Raw genomic sequence first — 19488 nt, forward strand, 5'->3', positions numbered from 1 at the left:
TCTTGGTGTTGACCAAAAGGAGCGCGGCCTCTGGGGAGGATAAAATGTTTAAGCAAGCAACCGGAACGATGATCCTGCTGGTATGCGTTGGATCAATAGTGATCTAATCGGCTTTTACATATAAAATGAAGAATACAAAAGCAAAAACCCACACAACGTAGAATGATTGTTTGAAGGTGTACTATATTTCGGCTGGCCAAACCAGCCTTCTTCAGGTACAATGGGGAGGAGAATGGTTAAGGGGCGTATTTTCGGGAACGGCGGAGCCGGGGATATGGGGCTGGGGTTCCCCCCATTTTCAAGCAAAAAATACATAAAATAATAATTTTACAAATATCGCCAGACTCTCTTCAAGTTATGGCCTCTGGTGCTCGCTTGGAAGCCTCCCCCCCCCCCCCCCCCCCACCTCCCAATTCAAAATACACTCCGCCATCCCTGATTCGTTGCTGTTTTTTTATTGTTATTATTATTTTTTTTTTTTGCGTCCGTTAGATAGTCAATGCAGGTACCGAATTTTTCTAATTTGCAATACAGCTACGTTCGCAAAGCCCTCACGTGACCACATATTTTCTCGCTCCACGCTCGGCTTTGCGGCTCGACTTGTAGGCTCTGGGCACGGAAATGGACCTCGGTTCTGAAATGAAAGCAATCTCCAAGCTAGGAGTATTTTTTCACACTTAAAATATTTAAATAAATTAAAAACTTATGTGAAACTTTACCTAGACCTAGATTTATGAGAAGTTTTCACAGAGTCTGTAATTCCTTTTGCATTGGTCTGCATTCGGATCTGGAATGTAGAGTCTTTCTTTTTCCAAACAAAACTGTCTGTTTTTTTCTCTGTCGGAAATCGCGGCATTCTCTGGGATTTTGCTAGCGGTCTATCCAAGTTTTTCGCTCGCACCAGGTGATCCCGAAACGATTGACCGCGGCGACATTTCGAGGCCTAAGAACCAGGCAAGTTGGAAACGAGGTTGTTGTAGGGCAAGTTTCCATAGCAACTCTTCTGCCGCGCATGAACAAACAGAAAACTCGCGCCTAGCGACACTAAGCCACTGTTCACTTGTACTACAACACACTGGTTGCGGTTGTGAAAGGAAGGGGGTGGTTCGTGATTTCTGTAGATATATTTGAGGAAAAAAAAGATTTCAACACAGATAAACATGTTTAAGAACACGTTTCAATCGGGATTTCTCTCCATATTGTACAGTATTGGCAGCAAGCCGTTACAGATCTGGGATAAGAAAGTGAGCTTACGTGATATGCAGTCGATTCAACGTGGTTCCTCCATGTGTGTTTGTTTTTGATCGAGATTTTCTGTTAAACTGTTGAACTTCTTTCTGTTTCAGGTTAGAAATGGACATATCAAGAGAATAACCGATAACGATATTCAGTCGCTTGTATTGGAGGTTGTTGGAACCAACGTCAGGTAAAAACAGAATGGGTTACTAACAATAACTCCTCTCGATCGACCCTGAATGTGTAGCTTGTAGAAAAAGACGAAAACTGTATTTTTTGTCTGTCCAGGTGTTACATTTTTCTGTGGTTTTCGTTGACATACTACCTGAATTTCTCTCTAATTCACCTCTGGTATTTTTCTCCCTTGCAGTACAACTTACATTACATGTCCAGCAGATCCCAAGAAGACACTTGGAATCAAGCTACCATTTCTTGTGATGATCATCAAAAATCTGAAAAAATACTTCACCTTCGAAGTTCAGGTAAACAAGATACGAATGGCTTCTTGAGATATTTGAGCTAAGATCGTTAGAAATTCAGTAGTTTTAGAAAATATTCGAAGTTTGCGTTACTTCCTCACAACGTCCTCATTTGTTGACACTTCCAGGTCCTGGACGACAAGAATGTAAAGAGGCGATTTCGCGCTTCCAACTATCAGTCGACCACACGAGTAAAACCTTTCATTTGTACGATGCCAATGAGACTTGACGACGGGTGGAATCAAATTCAGGTAAACTATAATTGAATTTTCCTTAGGAAAACCTCTGTTGCTAGCGTGTTACAAATTAAGAGGACATTATATCAAATAGATTTTGATTGAAGTTTGGTTGTTTGTTGTACGAGCTTAAAAGCTTACATCGGCTTTGATTTATTTGGTAAATATTCTTTCCTTTGAAGTTTTTGTTCTTTATAAAGAGAAACGAAATCGAAATTTTGTTGCTAATGCGACATACTGTTTTTATAATGTGTGGTATGAACATGAACTGTTTTTTTCCTCACAGTTTAATCTATCAGATTTCACGAGACGAGCATATGGTACAAACTACATCGAAACACTTCGAGTTCAGGTAAGATTAGAGCTATAATTCTTTGTGTTTGTGTTGTAACGCTCAGGGGTCTTATTAAATTTAAGGGTTTTGCAACCCTTCAAAGAACAATAAAGTTTCCTGTGAGATCTGCTGACTGTATATGAGTTTACCATGAAAACTTTTTAGTATATTTATTGACAAAAAACTGTAATATACACCATGGTTTATTTGCCTGTACCACAAGCTCTTTACAATAATCAAGTTAGTTTACACTCACAAGGTGACTTTACACAATGAATGCTGTGTTGGTGATATCGACAATCATTTTTAAGCTTTGTTAAAGGCTCAGAAAAATTTAGCTTCCCTAATGCCTTTTTGTGAAGGTTATATTTTGCAAGCAGTAACATTCAATTAACACACTTACAACAATACTCAGGAGGAAAATGGGAAAGATTATCTGTCTACTATAACACAAAATTGTTTATGAGAAAATGTTTTTATTCACCTGTTTTGGAAGCTTTTTGCACAATCTGATGATCAGAAATTAGAGTAAATGATGGCAAAAAGTTTAACCCCTCGACAAACCCTCCCGGCGGCTTTTGTTTCACAGTCAGTTTACTTGTAACACTAATTCAAGTTTATAAAAGTTAGCTAGGGTTCTTTTTCTGTGGTAAAAAAGCTTTCTTTCTCTGTGATTCTAGTACTTTGAGATTAGTGTTATCAAATCGATTTTAAAGTGATACCTGGGTATAAATAGCTAATGCTGCCTTGAACATGTAGGTATTTATTGGGTTGTTCTCACTTATTGATTAGAATTTATTTGAACTACAGATCCACGCAAACTGCAGAATCAGACGAGTTTACTTTTCCGACCGACTTTACTCAGAAGATGAACTTCCGGCAGAATTCAAGCTATACTTACCTGTACAAAACAAGGCAAAGGCATAAAGGTAAATTATGGAGACACTTTTCACAATGAGTTAGATGGGACACCTTTGTCACATACAGTTAGCACACAACAAATCTGCAACACAGAATCTACAACACAGAAAATGTTGTGGAACTGTAAAAATGGGTTACAACCTTAAGAGAACCATAGAAACAGGCAAAGTTATGTATACATGTGTTTGGTGCAATGTAAGCCATGTGATCTACAGCAGTCATGTCTGACAAAGTTGTACATTCAAAATCAGCGCTTATAAATCATTTTATGCAGTATTTCAAGTCTAATGTTGCCTTTTTTAAGTTTTGTACGAGCTACAGAACTTCAACAATTTACAGACAGCATATTTAAGCTTCCACTAGCTTAAATTGTAGAAATTATACAAATTACATTTGTTTCCCTTCATGTTTTGTCTTTCTGTCTGTCTGCTTTTCTTCAAGATTGTCTTTTTTAAAAAATATTACCGTTCAAACAGCGTCACTGGAAGCCATTTCAAAATTGATTACTCAAGACCACAAGTTGTGAGAGCTACTTAGGCCCAGGTTGCACTAGAGCCAATTTTGTCTGTATAAGTAATAAATCTGTCGACAAGTAGTGTAAAATAAGTGTGACCCCCAGTTTCAAAAACTTGCCAAATTTTGGCTAATTGCCAAAATTTCTCCAATCTTTGAAGAAGCCGAAGTGCTGCCTCGGAGGCTTCCAAATTTTGACAAAGCAAACAATTTTGTCTTTTTAACCATTTAACTGTCATATTTTTAAAACATGTCTGGATAAAATTACGGTGAGAAAACAACTTTGATGGCTAGTCCAGTTTGGCAGGTGTGATGGCATGACAAAATCATTGCTTATCTGGTCCATCTGAGGATTTTTTTACAGTTATTTCAATGCAAACGAGGAACATGAGCGGTGTTTTAATTCAAATTCTTATGACTGGTACCATGGATGTGGTTACTGGCAGCAATTTGAAGAGAGGACTTCAGCGAGACAATCTTCTTCGATCGTAAGTAGTGCAAGCAACAACACAAACGCATGCAAGCCAAGCAAAATCTGCTCATCCAATTATGGGCCAAAAATCATGAGTTGTTGTAGAGTGGAGAGTCGAGAACATGCAGTGTGGAGAAAAATCTGCGAAGAGTTAAACTCTTGCATGAAATCTAATGAAATACAAAATTGAGAAACATAGATCTTGTGATGTATATTTCAATTAGTAACGTTTTGGTTCCAAAATGTTGGTCTAATGTGACCACTGCCAAAATTTGGAGCTTGCAAAATTTTTGCCAATTTTCTTCCTCACGAAAAATTGGAAATATTTGAATTTGCTCTAGTGCGACCCAGCCGTTACAGTTTCCTTCCTTCTCTACACCACTGTGGTAAACATTAAACAGGAAACTCTTATGTAGTAAACTAATCAAATGTTATTTCTTTTTTCTTGCAGTAATGAAAGCTGACAGATGGATTTTAAGAATTCTTTTTTTGGAGGGGGGAATGGCAGGGGGGACAATAATTTTGTAGCTGAAACAGCCTTAAAATTAGCATAATTTGTCTTCTTTGCCTAAGGTTGTTTTAATTTGCCTTTAAAAGGGAAGTTAATTCTTTACAGTTCAGTTTTTGACATTAATTTAATTTTCTTTCTGCGCTAATGTATAAAAAGTTCTACAGAAGGATTTTTTTGTCGTGTAAAAACATACAACTTTACACTTTAGCTGCAAGTAAAGGTACTTAGACTCCAAATTTCTACACAGTTTACAACATCAATATCATTTCTGACTGTATTTTTTACTCAAACACTTATTACTCTCTGAGCTTTGTAATTATAACATTGTAAAAAGAAAAATAAATATACAATGAAAATAAGATGTAATCAGTTGTTAGTTGGTTATTTCTCTGGGTTGTACAAAATATGATCAGGCTTCATGGATTGGTGAGAAACTAAGTAAATCCGTTTTATAACTTCTCAGTATGTTTCAAACTTCACAAAACAATAGCAGTCAAAAACACTTTTATCCTGGAAAAATTAAAACCTTGATCAACGGTTCATTCTGGATTAATGTCAATCGGCCCTAAGAGCAACACAGCTGTGGTTTACAAACTGTTCCCAGTTATGGCTGATGCTTCTGTTGGTTTATGCTAAACTTTGCCTGGAATAGCCATTTACAGTAGCAGTGCCAAGGGATGCTCAGTAGGGAAGGGGGGATTTGTGATCCTTGCAATAATTTAAAACAATCAAGTTGGGGAGAATGCATAAGAAAAGCCTGACATGTAACACCTTTCAAAATCTGAAGCATATTTTGTAAATAAAGTTACTGGTACTAGCTGCAAATCACACAGAACTTGAACTTTTGTGTTAAAATAGAACTTTTTTCCCTGAAGGTTTCGCTAGACTGTCCCTTTCAAGCCAAACTTGTAAAAAGTGTACTTCCTAAGGTACTGCAATTGATGAGGAGGATTAGCCACTACCAGCACTTTCCCAGAGAGCTTTACCTTGGACTAACATCTGGATGTCAACCTAGGTGAATCCTGTTCTCTTGGTCAGGGTATTGTGATAGGTTATCTGTTTTGTAGACATCCTCTCCTCCTAGAGGGTTGCCACTTGTGCTACTTTCCCTTCCTCAGTGGAGGTCTGAGTGGCTATCTTTGTGATCCGAAAGGATCAGTTGCTGTGTGGCACAGTAAATGGTTCAAAAGTTGTAAATAGTAATAATTCAGTGCCAAATTAAACTCAAATTTTTAGCAGACGTTTCAGACCTAGCCCTTTCTCAGTGCTAAGCACTAACAACTACTAAGTGCCCAATACTAATGCCAGACATTGTGATGAAATGTGTCAAATTTTTCATCTTGTCACCCTTAGGCCGCATGGACTAACCACGGATTTTATTTTTTTAAACAGTTTGACACTCGCAAGCTTTTAGCAATCCGTTACAGTCACGCGTACAACTGTCCATTATTCAATGATGTGTCCCATTCAAAACTTAGCACTGAGGAAGGGCTAGGCCTGAAACGTCTGCTATAAAAACTTGAGCTTAATTTGGTACTGAATTATTACTATTTACAACTTTTTATCTTTGTGATCCTCCAGGATATCAGAAGAGTTGCTGTTCTCTGACTTAAATGTCATGAGGCACTCCCAGCTGACCCAATAGCTCAGTTGATCAGTGTTGTTAACCTTGTCATTATCATGCAAATCCCGCTGAGTCCAACATTCCCTTTGTGTTCCTCGTTGTCTGATTTTCAAATTCATTTGATTTTCTTTCTGTGGCTAGAATTGCTCAGTGTCTGGCATTCATGCTAGATGCTGATTGATAAGTACTACGTAGCCAACCCAATTTGTATTCAGCTTTTGAGGCAGCCTAACAAACTGCTGGGTAGTACTGGTAACCTATAACCAAACAGTAGTGGGCCATACCCCTTGTGAAGTAATGTGAAGTAATGGAAAGAAGAGATGTCTGCATGCAGACTACTACCTACAACATAAAATAAAAACAACCCCAAGGAACCACCTTTTGAAAAGAAAAATATGCCCACAGCTTACTATTGAAATTTTCACTGTAGTGTTCAGTCAGCATTATTTTGCTTAGTGTACTCAATTCATTGTGATATTCAACTCCCCCTTTTAAAAGAAACCCACTTTGATGATTTAGCCTTACAAAGATGTGTGGTGTTTCTGACTAACAGTAAATCAGGGACCCTACAAAATAATGTTTTTCTTACGTCTCCAAGTCTTGAATCACACTGAAGAAGTTTCGTGATCACACAGGTACAAAAAAACTTCACATTACAGACATTCCTCCCTAGTACAGACAATTCACTTGTCAGAGAAACCAGAATTCATCTCTAATATGGGCATCTCCATATTATTAATATTCTGGCCCTTTGCTGTCTGTTATATGAGTGGTTTGATTGACATCGTGAGTTTGAACACAACTCAAAAGTGCAATGTGGCAGCTGCTGTGTAATCGTTCAAGAAGCCATGACATCAACACAAAATTCTTTTTACTATCTCAAGATTTTTATTTCAAAACTTGATTGAATGGACAAGGTATCTTTAGGAAAGACATCTTTTATGTTTTATGTATACTGTAAATTGCTCTAAAGCTCAACTTCAGGGAAAACAAACCTTAAAATCAAAACAAATTTTGAGGGATTAATATCCGTACTCTAAGGCGACACAACCATAAAAAAACCCCTATAATCTGTGGAGTGAAACTAATTCCAAAGTTGTTGAATTTTAGTTTCAGACCTTTTTCAGCAGGAGGGAGGTCATTGCTGGTTGTCCAAGTTATTTCCAGAAGTTTATTACATTCTGAATGCTACAGTATGCTGTTTGGCAACTTCCAACTTCTAGTGATACTGTTCATCTAGTGACTATAATGTTGGAAACTGCTAATAAGTCTAAAAGAGAGAAAAGCATGAAAACACTAATAACGCTCATATAACTTTATTTCATGATTTGGATATTCTGACTGTGAAACAAAAAAACATTAAATTTTGTCTATGTGACTACAAGTCATAAACACCAAACAAGTACTAAAACAATGTTATCATCACTGTACATTTTCGATAAATAACCAAAATGTTTCCTTTGGCTGCCTGTTTGTTTCATAGTCTTTTAGCTGCTGCTTTCACGAAGACTGAACTCAGAAGTGCGTGCACGCTCTTTCGACATCCATCAGGTCATCAAGAATCTAGAAACAGCAAAAGGAATTAGACCATAGCAACACAACATGAGAAGCACCTCATACATTTGAGTTTCAGATCATACACTTCAACTTCAATCATATATGAAATGTGAGGAAAGCATACTAATAGAAAAAAGGTAGTTTGTCTGGTGAACATCATTTTAAATTTAAAAATTTAAACATAACTCTGGAAATTCTTTACAAAACGGATTAATGTTGTGTGGTGAGTCTGTGGGACGAAGTGACAACACAGCCTGGTAATTTGGTAAAAGTAAATCCTTTTAGGGCACCGTGCCTCCCACATGTTTTAAAAAATATTTGGTGTTAGTTGTTTTCAGTTTGAGTGGTTTGCTGTAGTTTTTATTTTTAGTTTATATTTAAAATAATTTATAACTCCTCTACTTCTCTCCAAATACAACAATTTGAAACAATTAGATTAGGAAGAAATAGAAGAAGGGAAAATTATATGCCCTGTAAATTACATTTAGTTTACGATGGAGGTATTTTAGGATGGAAGTTATTTTAGGGGAAGTATAATAATATTTTTGTTGAGGCTTGGTTGGTTTTTTCACAGCATTGCACTACCTCAGTTGCTGTGCTTACTACTAAGTAGTTTTAGCCATCATACCTGAGCAGGTGTGGTGCCAATTTTCTTAGTAACCTCAAGTCGTTCCATTGTACCAAGTTGAACAAACTTGTTGAGTAATTCTCCATCAAGTATGTTCCTATGAGGATTGTTAAGGCTGCGTTTCTTTCCACAAACAAGTCTGCAAAGCAATGAAAAGGAAAACTAGTTAATTTCACCAGAATGGACTTCAGTTTTGATCTTAAATTAAATTAAATTAAATTAGATTAAATTAACAGTCTTTAAATACACTACTTGAGATCCATCAATTAACAGCCAAAAATATCGTACTTTTAGAACCTAAGGTAAAAGTTTACCGCAACCTACCCCTCTCTAACCAGAACATTCAATATCAAAGTTATTAACGTGAATACCATGTTCAACAAGGAAACAAATAGAAAAAAAACAACAACAACAGCAACAAACAAACAAATGAACAATCACACAAATTAAAGTAAGGGAAAGAGAGTGATGCTATGATGAAAAACACTTCAAGAGTAACTGTTCACATCCTAGATTTTTGTTAGCTTTCCTGTATTAAAGTAATAAGTAGACAAGGCTGTAACAAGGTTGTATGATATCAACACTTCATGAAAGAGAAAACTACAGTAAAAGTGTTACCAGGCTTTAAGCAAGAATAATTTTGGGACATGAAGTATGTAATAGAATTGATTCATGACAAAGTCTGAGATGAACAACATTCATCACAAATTATCCAACCTGAAAGCCTTTGGATTAAGGCCTGCTATATGTGGAATGCACTCCACAAGCTTGGTTTGTAACATGTGTAGTCGCCTGTAGGTTTTTTCTGTCATAGGCAACAGGAGTCCAAGCCCTCCATCTAGTGTGCCTGAAACATTGACTATGTGTCATTTACTGTCTTTCGTGAGCTTAGAGACACTTTTCAACAAACGTCATAGAAACATAATCAAAGTACAGTGGAATGCTGATTTCTCAAACCCTTGATTTTTCAAACCTCCAGTAAATCCAACCCAAAGTTGCTTCCCTTCCCCTCAGTTAAACACTGTAATTTTACCCCTCATGTTTTGAACTATCCAAGTTTACAAACCAATTTTCGTTTCCCTTGGAGGTTTGAACAATCCTGATACTACAGAAATCACTTTGGTCAAATCACAACAAATGCAAACAACATAGCTGACCAACTAGAGCTCTGAGTAAAACAACGTCACAGTAAATTATTGTTCTTTGGCTTTGCTCTTTGTTGTTGCTATCTGTCTGTCTTACCAAAGCTAAATACGAAAATTGGACGGTTGATCCAGAAATCGAAATTAACTGCCACACATGCCTGAAAGAGTTCAACAGGCCCTTTCTGTCATTCTCAATAGGCACTCCATTTTAAACTTTCCCCTGTCAATCCAGTATTGAACTGTCCATGAGCTACACATAAAGCTGTCTTATAGCTTGCAGACAAAGAGCACAAGCTTCTCCTTCACTCACCAAAACAAGTCAGTTGTCTTAAGTCTTTGCCGCCTACTTTTCCAGTTGTTCTTGCACGAATCCTGAAGAATGATGTAATGTTGGTTCCTACATTGATATCTGCTCGCTGAAGTAGCCGCTGCCCACCAAAACTTTCAAGAGCTGTAGAAGTCAGTCAGTATAGAATTTAATCACAAATATGTGGAACTAACTAAATACCAGTCAAAAAACAGATAAGCCATAGCCAGGATGGATAATTTCAATTAAAACAAAAATGAGCTTTCTGGCAAAAAAGTTAAGAAGTTTTACAGCTTTCAGCTGCAACTTCCCTAAAGGAGTCCAAAGCAAAAATCTATCAACAACTTTTTGCAGGAGAATGCACTAAAATTTGACTTTCATGGCAAAGAAAACTCATGGCTGGTCCTTAGAATACAGAATACAGTCATGAATTTAGGAGCGTTTGAAAAAGATACCAAGACAGTGGTATTGAGTGATCACCTTCTGGTTGATAAGTGAATAGTAGCAAGTTCTGGTCAACATCTGATACTGAAATAACAACACAACAACAACTGAGATGTGTACACTAAGATATTAAAGACAGGCATTCACATTTACAAAGGGCACAGGGCACTTACAGAGGGCACTTACTGTTTAAGTGTAATGATAATAAAGAGTACTTAACAGAATTAAAATAATAATAATAAAAAAACCGAGAATTTTCAGCAGAAAAAAATATCTTTAAAACTGTTCCATTCCTCGACGTTGAACCTCAGGGATCTCAGAGTTTAGTGGCTCAAGAAGCTGACACTAAGGGTGCCTTCCATTTGACCAAAAATTTTGGTTTAAACTTAGGAACTTGGTTTGAAATTTCCAATGTTAAATGGTACAGCATTTCCCAGAATTTCAGGAAAAGAGGACAACCACAAGAGATATTCCCAAATTTTCAAACACTTCTTACCAGGAATTTCAATTTCATTTCATTCTCCTCCTAGAATTTCTTGAATTTCCGTTGAATGGTTCACATTTTGGAAATTCCACCATTTGCAGATTTTCTGAAAACGCTTCCTGGAAATTTCCATACCATCAACTCAGGTTTGAACATTCCAAAATTTTAGATGAAATGGAAAGCAACCTAAATAGCTAGTGTAGCATGAAGCAACCAGGAGAATTGTTACCCTTATTGGTAAGGTGCAAGTTCATCACAGATCAAACCTAAGAAAAAAATTGTTTGCTTGTACTCTAGGCTTGCTAGTTGAAGAAAGTGTGTTACCCAACAACACACTAAAATTGGAAGACTTGTAAACATTAAGTGAATGTGAGAGATAGAAAAAGAAAAAAAAATCCTGGATGAAACTTGTTAATGTTAACAAGGAGAAAGAAAGCTATGCCATACCAAGAAATCCCAACTGAGGACCATCAATAACAAAATCAGCTCCGTACACCTCAAGTGGTTTGGGATCCTAAACAAAGTAAAAACATTAACCAGATGAACCAAGTTAACCATAACAAACAAGAAACAAACTTAAAGCTTCCAACAAAAAAATAATTATAATAATTTATTGTTAATTATTTTGTTAAGACATCTAGAGTAATTTTCTGAGTCACAGTAAAGCAGCCACAACAAAGAGGCACGCTCACCTGAATCAGCTTACTAGATAGACTGCTGACACTTTTGGATTCAAACCACTCATCAAATATGATTTTACTGAAATAACATTTAGAAGCAAAACAATAACACTAACCTTGCTTACAAATGCCAAAGTCTTTGTTTCCTCCTAAATGTTACGGCAGACATGAGTAAGGAACACATTAGAACTACACTGTGATATTTCTATTTACCTGACAAGATACTTGAATTTGTGACTGAAAAATAAACCCCTCCATTTCATACCATAACAAGGTTGAAATCTGCTCGTTGCCACATTTGTGAAATATTGGAACTTGGAAATAATAAAGTACAGTGAGGCAATGACTTTGCCTCATGGACTGACCACGTATTACAAGTGACTAAATACAGTTGAACCCTGCTATTTCGAACTTTCAGGGGAATCAAAAAAAAGTTTGAAATAGCGGGAGTTCAAAAAAGCTGATAGTAAATGACTAAAGGGCAAATCCAAGAGAAATGGTCTCAAGTTTGAAATAATAGGGAATTTGAAATAACTGAGTTCGAATTACTAGGGTCCAACTGTACAAGCATAAGATCCCACACAGGCGCTAGGGGCCTCTATCAGCCATGCGGCATGCTAGTTATAATACAAGCGTAAGATCCCGCAGTTGTGACTTTCACATACAGTAGTTTATTCCCACCCATGTGAATAATATAGAAGACATTACTTGTAATCTCAGCAGAGTAATACTCTTGGACAAATCAGCTGCAATAATTAGATTCTTGATGGAAGTCAAAGTGTGAATGTACATTTGCGTGTCAATAAATGCCATTCCCACCAAGTCATTGTTATCTTTGAAGTTCCAGATGTAAATCTATCAGTAATAACACAAACAAAACAAACATCATTTAATTTTTGCAAAAAAAAAGTGTTCAAAATTCACTGTCCTCCAGGACCAACGGTAAATCTCAGCAACAACAAGAACAACCACCACCATAAACTTTATTTTCTTTCATCGTAAAATTACATGTTATTTGGCCTGCGGATAGCAAGTGCTAATCTAAGCGGGCCATTTATTGCTTATGCATATAACTAGATTAATTAAATAGAAATAATAACAAGTAATTTAAGATTAAAGATATAGTTAATACTATTATCGTTTCTGCATATTAACACTACTCAAATAAAATCAGGGGAGAATAAAATCAGGGAATAAAAACCCTTAAAATTCAGAAAGGATCTGAAAGGAAATCAAACTAAGGGCAATGCAGCTACAATTGTTATCAAAGTTAAAATCCAAATGTTTACAACATAACACCTCACTGTTAATTGTCATAATGCCGGAGCATACTCAGTTCATCAGAAAGTAACTACTATAACAAAAATTAATTGAGTTCTATGAAGTGGTGAATGATTAACAAATCTTGTAAATAATCCATCTAGATTGGAAGATTGACTGATATAGTTCATGCACACATACACACCTTGCAGCAACACAAGGAACAACAAACTACTGTTTTGTTGCATGGATATGTGTGAGGTACAAGTTAAAAGCAACATGGACTGATGTGTCAGCAGTTACAACGCACCTTCTGTCCTATGGCACTCACAAGGTAACCATTGACTTGAGTAAGAGCGCTAACAGGACCTTTTTGTTCCTTACCATACAGCATCTAAATGAGACAGTTGTAACACAAGGACAGTCACCAACAACACTGAATGTCTATTACGGTAAAACATGGAGCATGCAGTCATTACTAAACATAACACTACATTTCCTTCCTTCATCACTACTACTGTGTTTCAGGTTATCCCTAAACAAAATTTAATTACAGTAGACAACAGGCTGTGTATTGACAACTTGAACAACTGCTTTTGTATTCTGTGTGCAAATAAATCTGAAACTAAAGCAAATTAGTAATACATGTATATATAACAATTTGCTGAGTTAGTTTGTTCTGTGTTGGAGATTGCAATGATTTACCTTAAACTTGTTCTTGGTCAGTGGTTGGCCTGGCTCAGGAACAACTTCAATGATATCAAAGATCAAAATCTATTGAATAGAAACAATAACTTGTTTAATTCTATTGTGTTGTGTTTTATACACAAAGCAAATTCAAAGCAAACAAACATTACAGAACTAAGCATGCACAGGGTGAAGTAAGTTGCTTAGGTCCTCTTCAGAATTTTATTAAATGTTCAGTGACAAACCTTTCAACCTCTTAAAACATAAGAACACAAGGTGTCCCCTTGCAATAGTAGGGAGTTTAAGCAAATCGCTACGGTTGGCGCTGATATAGCTGCCGGAAGTAAATTTTCCCCAAAATGAGACACTGCCCATGTATGTCGGTTGCATCCAGCTGTAGCGTGAAATCTGACTACATGAGTCGGGATGTTTTGCAGTAGCGGTTACTACGTCGGGTTTATTTTGCTTCTCTGGCCCTTTTCAACGGACATCGCGGCATTTTAAGAATTCTATCGAATACTATATCCTTTAAACTCAATTTAAGTCAAAGATTGGGTCAAGGTTGCCTTTCATAAGCTTGTAAATCCGTATCCTGAATTTACGATAAGTTTTGGCAAAGGTGTTGGAATGGCGAAGCGAGTCTAGTGAAATATTTGTGTTGAGCACGAGGTTGTTTTTCTTTGGTTAAGTTTGCTTTGAGGGTTTAGTGAAGATGTTTTATATCTGGATAACTATACGATGCTATTTTGCTTTTTTGAGTATTGATATATTTGTGTTCTTCACTCAATATTCTTTGACATATTTGTCTCTGAAATTATATATTTCATCCATCAAATTGTTATGGTACAAAGTGTATGGCATTCACTTTCAGCAGAAATAATCTGTTTGTCCAACCAAATAATGGCCATCGTCCTTTGAGCGAAGCCATTTGGCTGTGAGAAACCAAATAAAAGAGATTTCAAACTCCTTAGCCAATGTTTCTTTCATCTTTGTATTTTGCTTTACTCGCTAAACTTAAAATTTGGCAGACCACCAAGATGTACTCTCCCCAAACCTTTTCAGTCACGGCAGCCGTAGTAGCACCAGCCGTAGTCATTTGCTTAAACTCCCTAGTACTTACTCGCCCTCTGCATGTGATGTCTTCACCATACACATGTGTTGTCCCAACACAGATGAAACCCTTGTGACCTGTGTGTGTCTCCTGACTTGATAGCATCAGGTTCTTACAGGTGGTGACATGTTCCCAATCCTCCATTTCAATCCTGAAACAACACAAATTCTGTTTCGTTTTTCCTTGTCTGATGTCTATACACACGAACATTTGACATTTTGTTGGCGTAATTGTATTGTTATATTTGACAACGACTTCAGTCAGTAACAAGATCATCAATGTAACATAGCAAATGATTTGAATCCAGAAGCACCAATAGATAGTGCTATGAGATTCTCTGGGTGATGACTGGTATTTTGACAATCTGGGTGGAAGTTACCTTGAGAGTCAAGGAGAAAGTGTTTGTCAGGAGTGTGTGGTCTGATCTTTGCAACTTGATTAGTCAGTCTTGGTGCATTGTTATAAAGATGATCATGTTGTTAAGTTCCCTCTTGTATTCAATGTTGTTTCCTTCAACAAACTGATGTGACACTCACACAAATGAATATTGATTAGGGAGATTGTGAACTGTAACAAATGAGCGTCTCCCCATACGCACAATATGTACTACTACTATAGACGATAACAGTCATAAACTAACCGTGTACTTGGTATGATTTCCCAACTAACTGGTGAGATAAGCTGTAGGCTGAACCGGTCAATGATTGGATAAACAAATCTTGCATCTGTGGTAAAAAAAGAGAGCATCAGTTATTAACAATCTTTCTTTTCCTCAGTCATTTCTTGGGAACTGGAGTGTACAATATATTTTCTTGTCTGGAAAGCTAAACCAAGAATGAAAACAGCTGCTATCACATGACGAGTGAGACTACATGTACACTTAGAGAAAAGTCCAGGGGCCCATATCTCAAAGGTCCCGAAAAGTTTTTGCACCCGGAAAGCTGTAATGAAATCCCAAACCTTATGATTACAGTGCCATTTTAGTCACATATTCTTGATATCAACAGAGGTTCTTTTCATACAAGAAGTTTCAGGTATATACACCTCTCAGTTTTTACAAACAGAGAAATTAAAAATGGCCTTACAGGCCTGAAAAGTTTCTGGGACTTACGAGAAATGGGCCCCAGGACATAAAAGGGACAGAGAATTTAATGGAAATCTACAAGCCAACTTGAATATGCAAATGAAAAAAATGGTTCTCAATATTATCTTCACTCAAGGAAAAATGACAGATATACTCTCTGTGCAACCATTTTTGATCAAACTACCTCCCAACATTGGCAGAGATTCATTTATGTACAGCATACCTCGCTCAATGTCCTCTGGCTCATGATCTTCAGTATTCAACTTCACCACTTTCTTAGTTTGTTCTGATAAACTTGTCACAACTGCATATGTCTGGTGAAAAAAAAAACAACAAATATTTATTCTATATTAAAATACCAACACGTACAGTGGAACAGTCACACAATGGAACAGTGGAACAGCAGAAACTATGGAACAACGGCAAAAAGGAACTACTACACCTGGGCATTCAATTACACTATCCCATATCAAAGCCATTACCTTGCTTTCTCTGTTGTAGGCTACAAAATGAGGTGTACATCTTAGTGGAACCTTTCGTACTGGCCAAGGAGCGTCATAACTTAGATGTGTTGGCAGAACTGAAATTCTTAACTCTCCCTGAAAAGGACAAAATGCATGCATATCACTTCCTAATTTTCAAAATAGCTAACAAAGAAAGAATTTGTTCCTAAGTCTTAAGTATCTTCAGGTCTTTAACTGATTGATAGCTTCTTCCTGGAGAGTTATTTGACTAGTATCACTGACAATTTCACCTGTTTACATTTTGTATTTTACAGCACAACTGGGTTACTAATAAGATACACACATTTGTGAATCCACCAAATGTTTCATTAAACTACAATGGTCTAAACATGTCACAGGACACAGTTCAGCCCATTCATGTTTTTTTTTTTTTTGCTAAATTTACGTACTAAATTGATCTAAATGGGGCAGCGAAGTATTTTTGATGAATTTCGAGGTGTTTGGAAATGTGGTCAAACACTGTCTTGAGTGTTTGATATGTCTTCTCAATCAAAACTAAAACTAAGGAGAAAACGGAGAAATAAAATCACAAAAATCTATGTTAATTAAGATCAGATATCCAAACACTGTCACGGTCATGATTTCCTTTGTTTAAACTTGATGAATTATTAATGAGTTTAAGAAAGCTTGATCAACATCTCTCAAATGAAGAAGTTTTGTGTGAAAATAATTATGAGTACCTCCACATGGCTTCAAACATCTGCAAGGATATTTGTCTTTGGAGACACTCTAGCTATTTTCTAACATGTACTTCATGTTGGATGCAGAAAACAGGAGACTATTTCAGCATTTCCAAAAAGTTTAAAGTTCATTTTGAATAGATAACATTTTTATATCCTAGCAGACTTACATAAAAGTTAACATGGCAGTTTAGTTCACAACAAAAGAAAGTAATGAACAAACAAAGAGAGTATTATTAATACCTTCTTGTTAAAATAAAGAAACCCTTTAGGACAGTTGACATTGTGAAATGGAGCAAAGCAAGTAACAGCACCATCAATATTCATTGGATGAGCTCGCAGAGCACCTCTGCTTGTAACAAACAACCAGTGAGGGTATGAACCACACACAAACACCTGAAAGAACAACATTTATGATCATGTTATTAGTCAGTGAAGAAAACCTTCAATTAGTTACTTGCATACCCTTAGCACAGGGAGCTTGAAGAAAATTACATCTGGTCAATTACGTGTAACTCCTTTCTTTTTTCAAACAGAAAGACAACAACAACCTGGCTATCAAGGCCACATGAAAAGCAGCCATGCAAGTCTTGCAAATGCAACAAATGAACTATGTGGCTTGCAGGATTTACACCTTACTGATGATCTTTATGGAGATAGTGGCTCAAATACTCGTAACCCAAAAGTTCATTGGAAATTTTTGGATAGCAACCGTACTTTGGGGATTTTAACTTGTTCAGTTTCTTTGGAATGGAACCTCCATTTCCTTGAACAAGGCTGTAAGCTTTAAGTTCTGAAAATGTTATTAAGATAGATTTTCTAGTTTTTCGGTTGTGAAGTGGTAGTCAAAATTTTTGAACATTGATGGCCTTTGTATATAATTATGAATAATTGTTCTTACAAATAGAGAATTTTAATATTATAGACAAGTTCTTTCAACAAAAGTGTGATATTTTCTTCTTTCTTCCATCAAAGGTTTTCTTAGAAAAATATGTTTCAAAATAGAGTTCCATCCAATTCAGTAAAAATGCTGTAATTCTGAAGCACAGAAATTGAAGGCTTTTGTGCAAAAAGGGCGTATATAGCATTTTGGGCCGATTTTCATGTTTTGCAGGATCAAGCTAGTTTTTGGCAGACTGACTTGTTTTGACGTGAAAAGCATCATTGCATAATTATAGTTTTTGTTGATTTGCGCTTCGTTTTCGAGAAATAACGTGTGCAAAAAAAACTTGAAGGTGGATTTTGATGCAACGTGAACTTAAACAGTTACTTTTAGCAGCTTCGACAGCATGGTTTTTTTAAATAGATGTTTTTATTTTTGAAAGAAGAAGAGAAATAGACCAGAAAAAAAATATCGACCACCCTTGTATCAAACCAGTGTCATGACAAAACAAACTTGAATCAGCACCTTATTCTCCCGCGCTAATGAAGGAACAGTAAGAAAACAGCGTAATTATATGAATAAGAAAACTTGTATTGGTTCGAACAACTAGCAGCAAAAGCCATGCTTCGGTGACTTCATCGTTTAGCAAAACAAAAGTTTTCTTTTGTTTTTTGTTCAACAAAAGATCTCTAAAAGATACCCTTGGAAAACTGAGTTTTTTTACATACGTTATTTCTCGAAAACGAAGCACAAATCAACAAAAACAATTACGCAAAGATGCTTTTCATGTCAAAACAAGTCAGTCTGCCAAAAATGAGCTCCATCCTGCAAAAAATAAAAATTGGCCAAAATGCTTTTTGCATGAAAGCCTTCAATATTTATAACTTACCCCAGAATAAGAAGAGACATCACTGAACACACGTAGACTGGCAACTTTGGGTTTCATTCCTAACAGTAGAACACATAAGGACAATACTTAGTCTGTTATGTTCAGGTTTGAGTTTTGTAGTAAGTTTGTTGTTTGTACCTTGACTGGCATCAGCCTGCTTTACTTTCTGTTGCTTTGATTTCTTTTCACGAAGAAGCAAATTGTGCTGCAACTAAAACAAAACAAGACCAGGAATCACATTCCATCCTAAATTGTATAATCACAATTGCATTATAGTGAAAGAGAGAGAAAATTAATTTACCAAAACAAACGTACAGAAATACCCTTTTTCCATTCATTTCATGCTAATGTAACTTCCTTACTTTGCTTTGTAATGGAACAACCAAGCCTGGTGAGGTGTTCTTACATATTAAACACATCAAGACTTGTGTATGCTAAATATTAGATAATGCTTGCCCTGAACTAAAATCTAATTATTATGTTTGAAAGGCATCACTATTATCCTGAACTTGAATAAAACCTAAACATTGTGACTGGTAAGTTTAAAGCCCTGTCAAAAATGTCACAATGAGCACAGTATAAATACTGCACATGCCTGTGGGTAAGAATGAGAATATTTGCTGTAAGAACCCACAGACATTATTTGTGAAAAAAAAAAATTGGTCACAGTTGATCAGAAGGGACTCTATTGCTGGTCAAGATATAATAACTAACCCAAGCTAATGACATATGGGAGAGTTAATGCCTGGTAACTGTACTGCTGTAGTAATAGCTATTTTATTGTTGCATTGCCACAATG

General features: G+C 36.3%; 2 protein-coding genes across 2 annotated transcripts in view; one reads left to right on the forward strand and one right to left on the reverse strand.

The window, feature by feature from the left end:
- Nucleotides 1–1016: 1016 nt before the first annotated feature.
- LOC110043009 (cilia- and flagella-associated protein 20) lies at nt 1017–5068 on the forward strand. Its single transcript, XM_020748408.2, has 7 exons — nt 1017–1244; nt 1347–1426; nt 1607–1718; nt 1844–1966; nt 2238–2303; nt 3096–3214; nt 4643–5068. Exons 1-6 carry the CDS (start codon nt 1161–1163, stop codon nt 3210–3212), a joined length of 582 nt encoding a protein of 193 aa, XP_020604067.1. The 5' UTR covers nt 1017–1160; the 3' UTR covers nt 3213–3214; nt 4643–5068.
- Nucleotides 5069–7191: 2123 nt separating this feature from the next.
- The window catches only part of LOC110042923 (cleavage and polyadenylation specificity factor subunit 1-like), a 39013-nt gene continuing 26716 nt past the window's right edge, over nt 7192–19488 (reverse strand). The window contains exons 26-42 of the mRNA XM_089276987.1: nt 18828–18900; nt 18690–18748; nt 17161–17313; nt 16196–16312; nt 15937–16027; nt 15270–15354; nt 14639–14780; nt 13537–13605; nt 13142–13225; nt 12280–12426; nt 11688–11720; nt 11339–11405; nt 10444–10491; nt 9967–10107; nt 9229–9358; nt 8512–8650; nt 7192–7889 (exon numbers count right to left, since the gene is read on the reverse strand). Of these exons, the coding sequence (XP_089133113.1) occupies nt 7842–7889; nt 8512–8650; nt 9229–9358; nt 9967–10107; nt 10444–10491; nt 11339–11405; nt 11688–11720; nt 12280–12426; nt 13142–13225; nt 13537–13605; nt 14639–14780; nt 15270–15354; nt 15937–16027; nt 16196–16312; nt 17161–17313; nt 18690–18748; nt 18828–18900 (1626 nt within the window). The 3' untranslated portion in view covers nt 7192–7841. The remainder of the gene's footprint in view (nt 7890–8511; nt 8651–9228; nt 9359–9966; nt 10108–10443; nt 10492–11338; nt 11406–11687; nt 11721–12279; nt 12427–13141; nt 13226–13536; nt 13606–14638; nt 14781–15269; nt 15355–15936; nt 16028–16195; nt 16313–17160; nt 17314–18689; nt 18749–18827; nt 18901–19488) is intronic.

Source organism: Orbicella faveolata, unplaced genomic scaffold (genome assembly GCF_042242905.1).
Source record: "Orbicella faveolata isolate gen_17 unplaced genomic scaffold, um_ofav_v1 contig_46, whole genome shotgun sequence".
NCBI lineage: Eukaryota > Metazoa > Cnidaria > Anthozoa > Scleractinia > Merulinidae > Orbicella > Orbicella faveolata.

Coding starts and splice junctions, on each gene's coding strand:
- LOC110043009 (XM_020748408.2), top strand. CDS start 1,161: ATGTTTAAGAACACGTTTCAATCGGGATTTCTCTCCATATTGTACAGT. Junction 1,719..1,843: donor ACTTCACCTTCGAAGTTCAG/GTAAACAAGATA, acceptor TGACACTTCCAG/GTCCTGGACGACAAGAATGT. Junction 2,304..3,095: donor TCGAAACACTTCGAGTTCAG/GTAAGATTAGAG, acceptor TTTGAACTACAG/ATCCACGCAAACTGCAGAAT.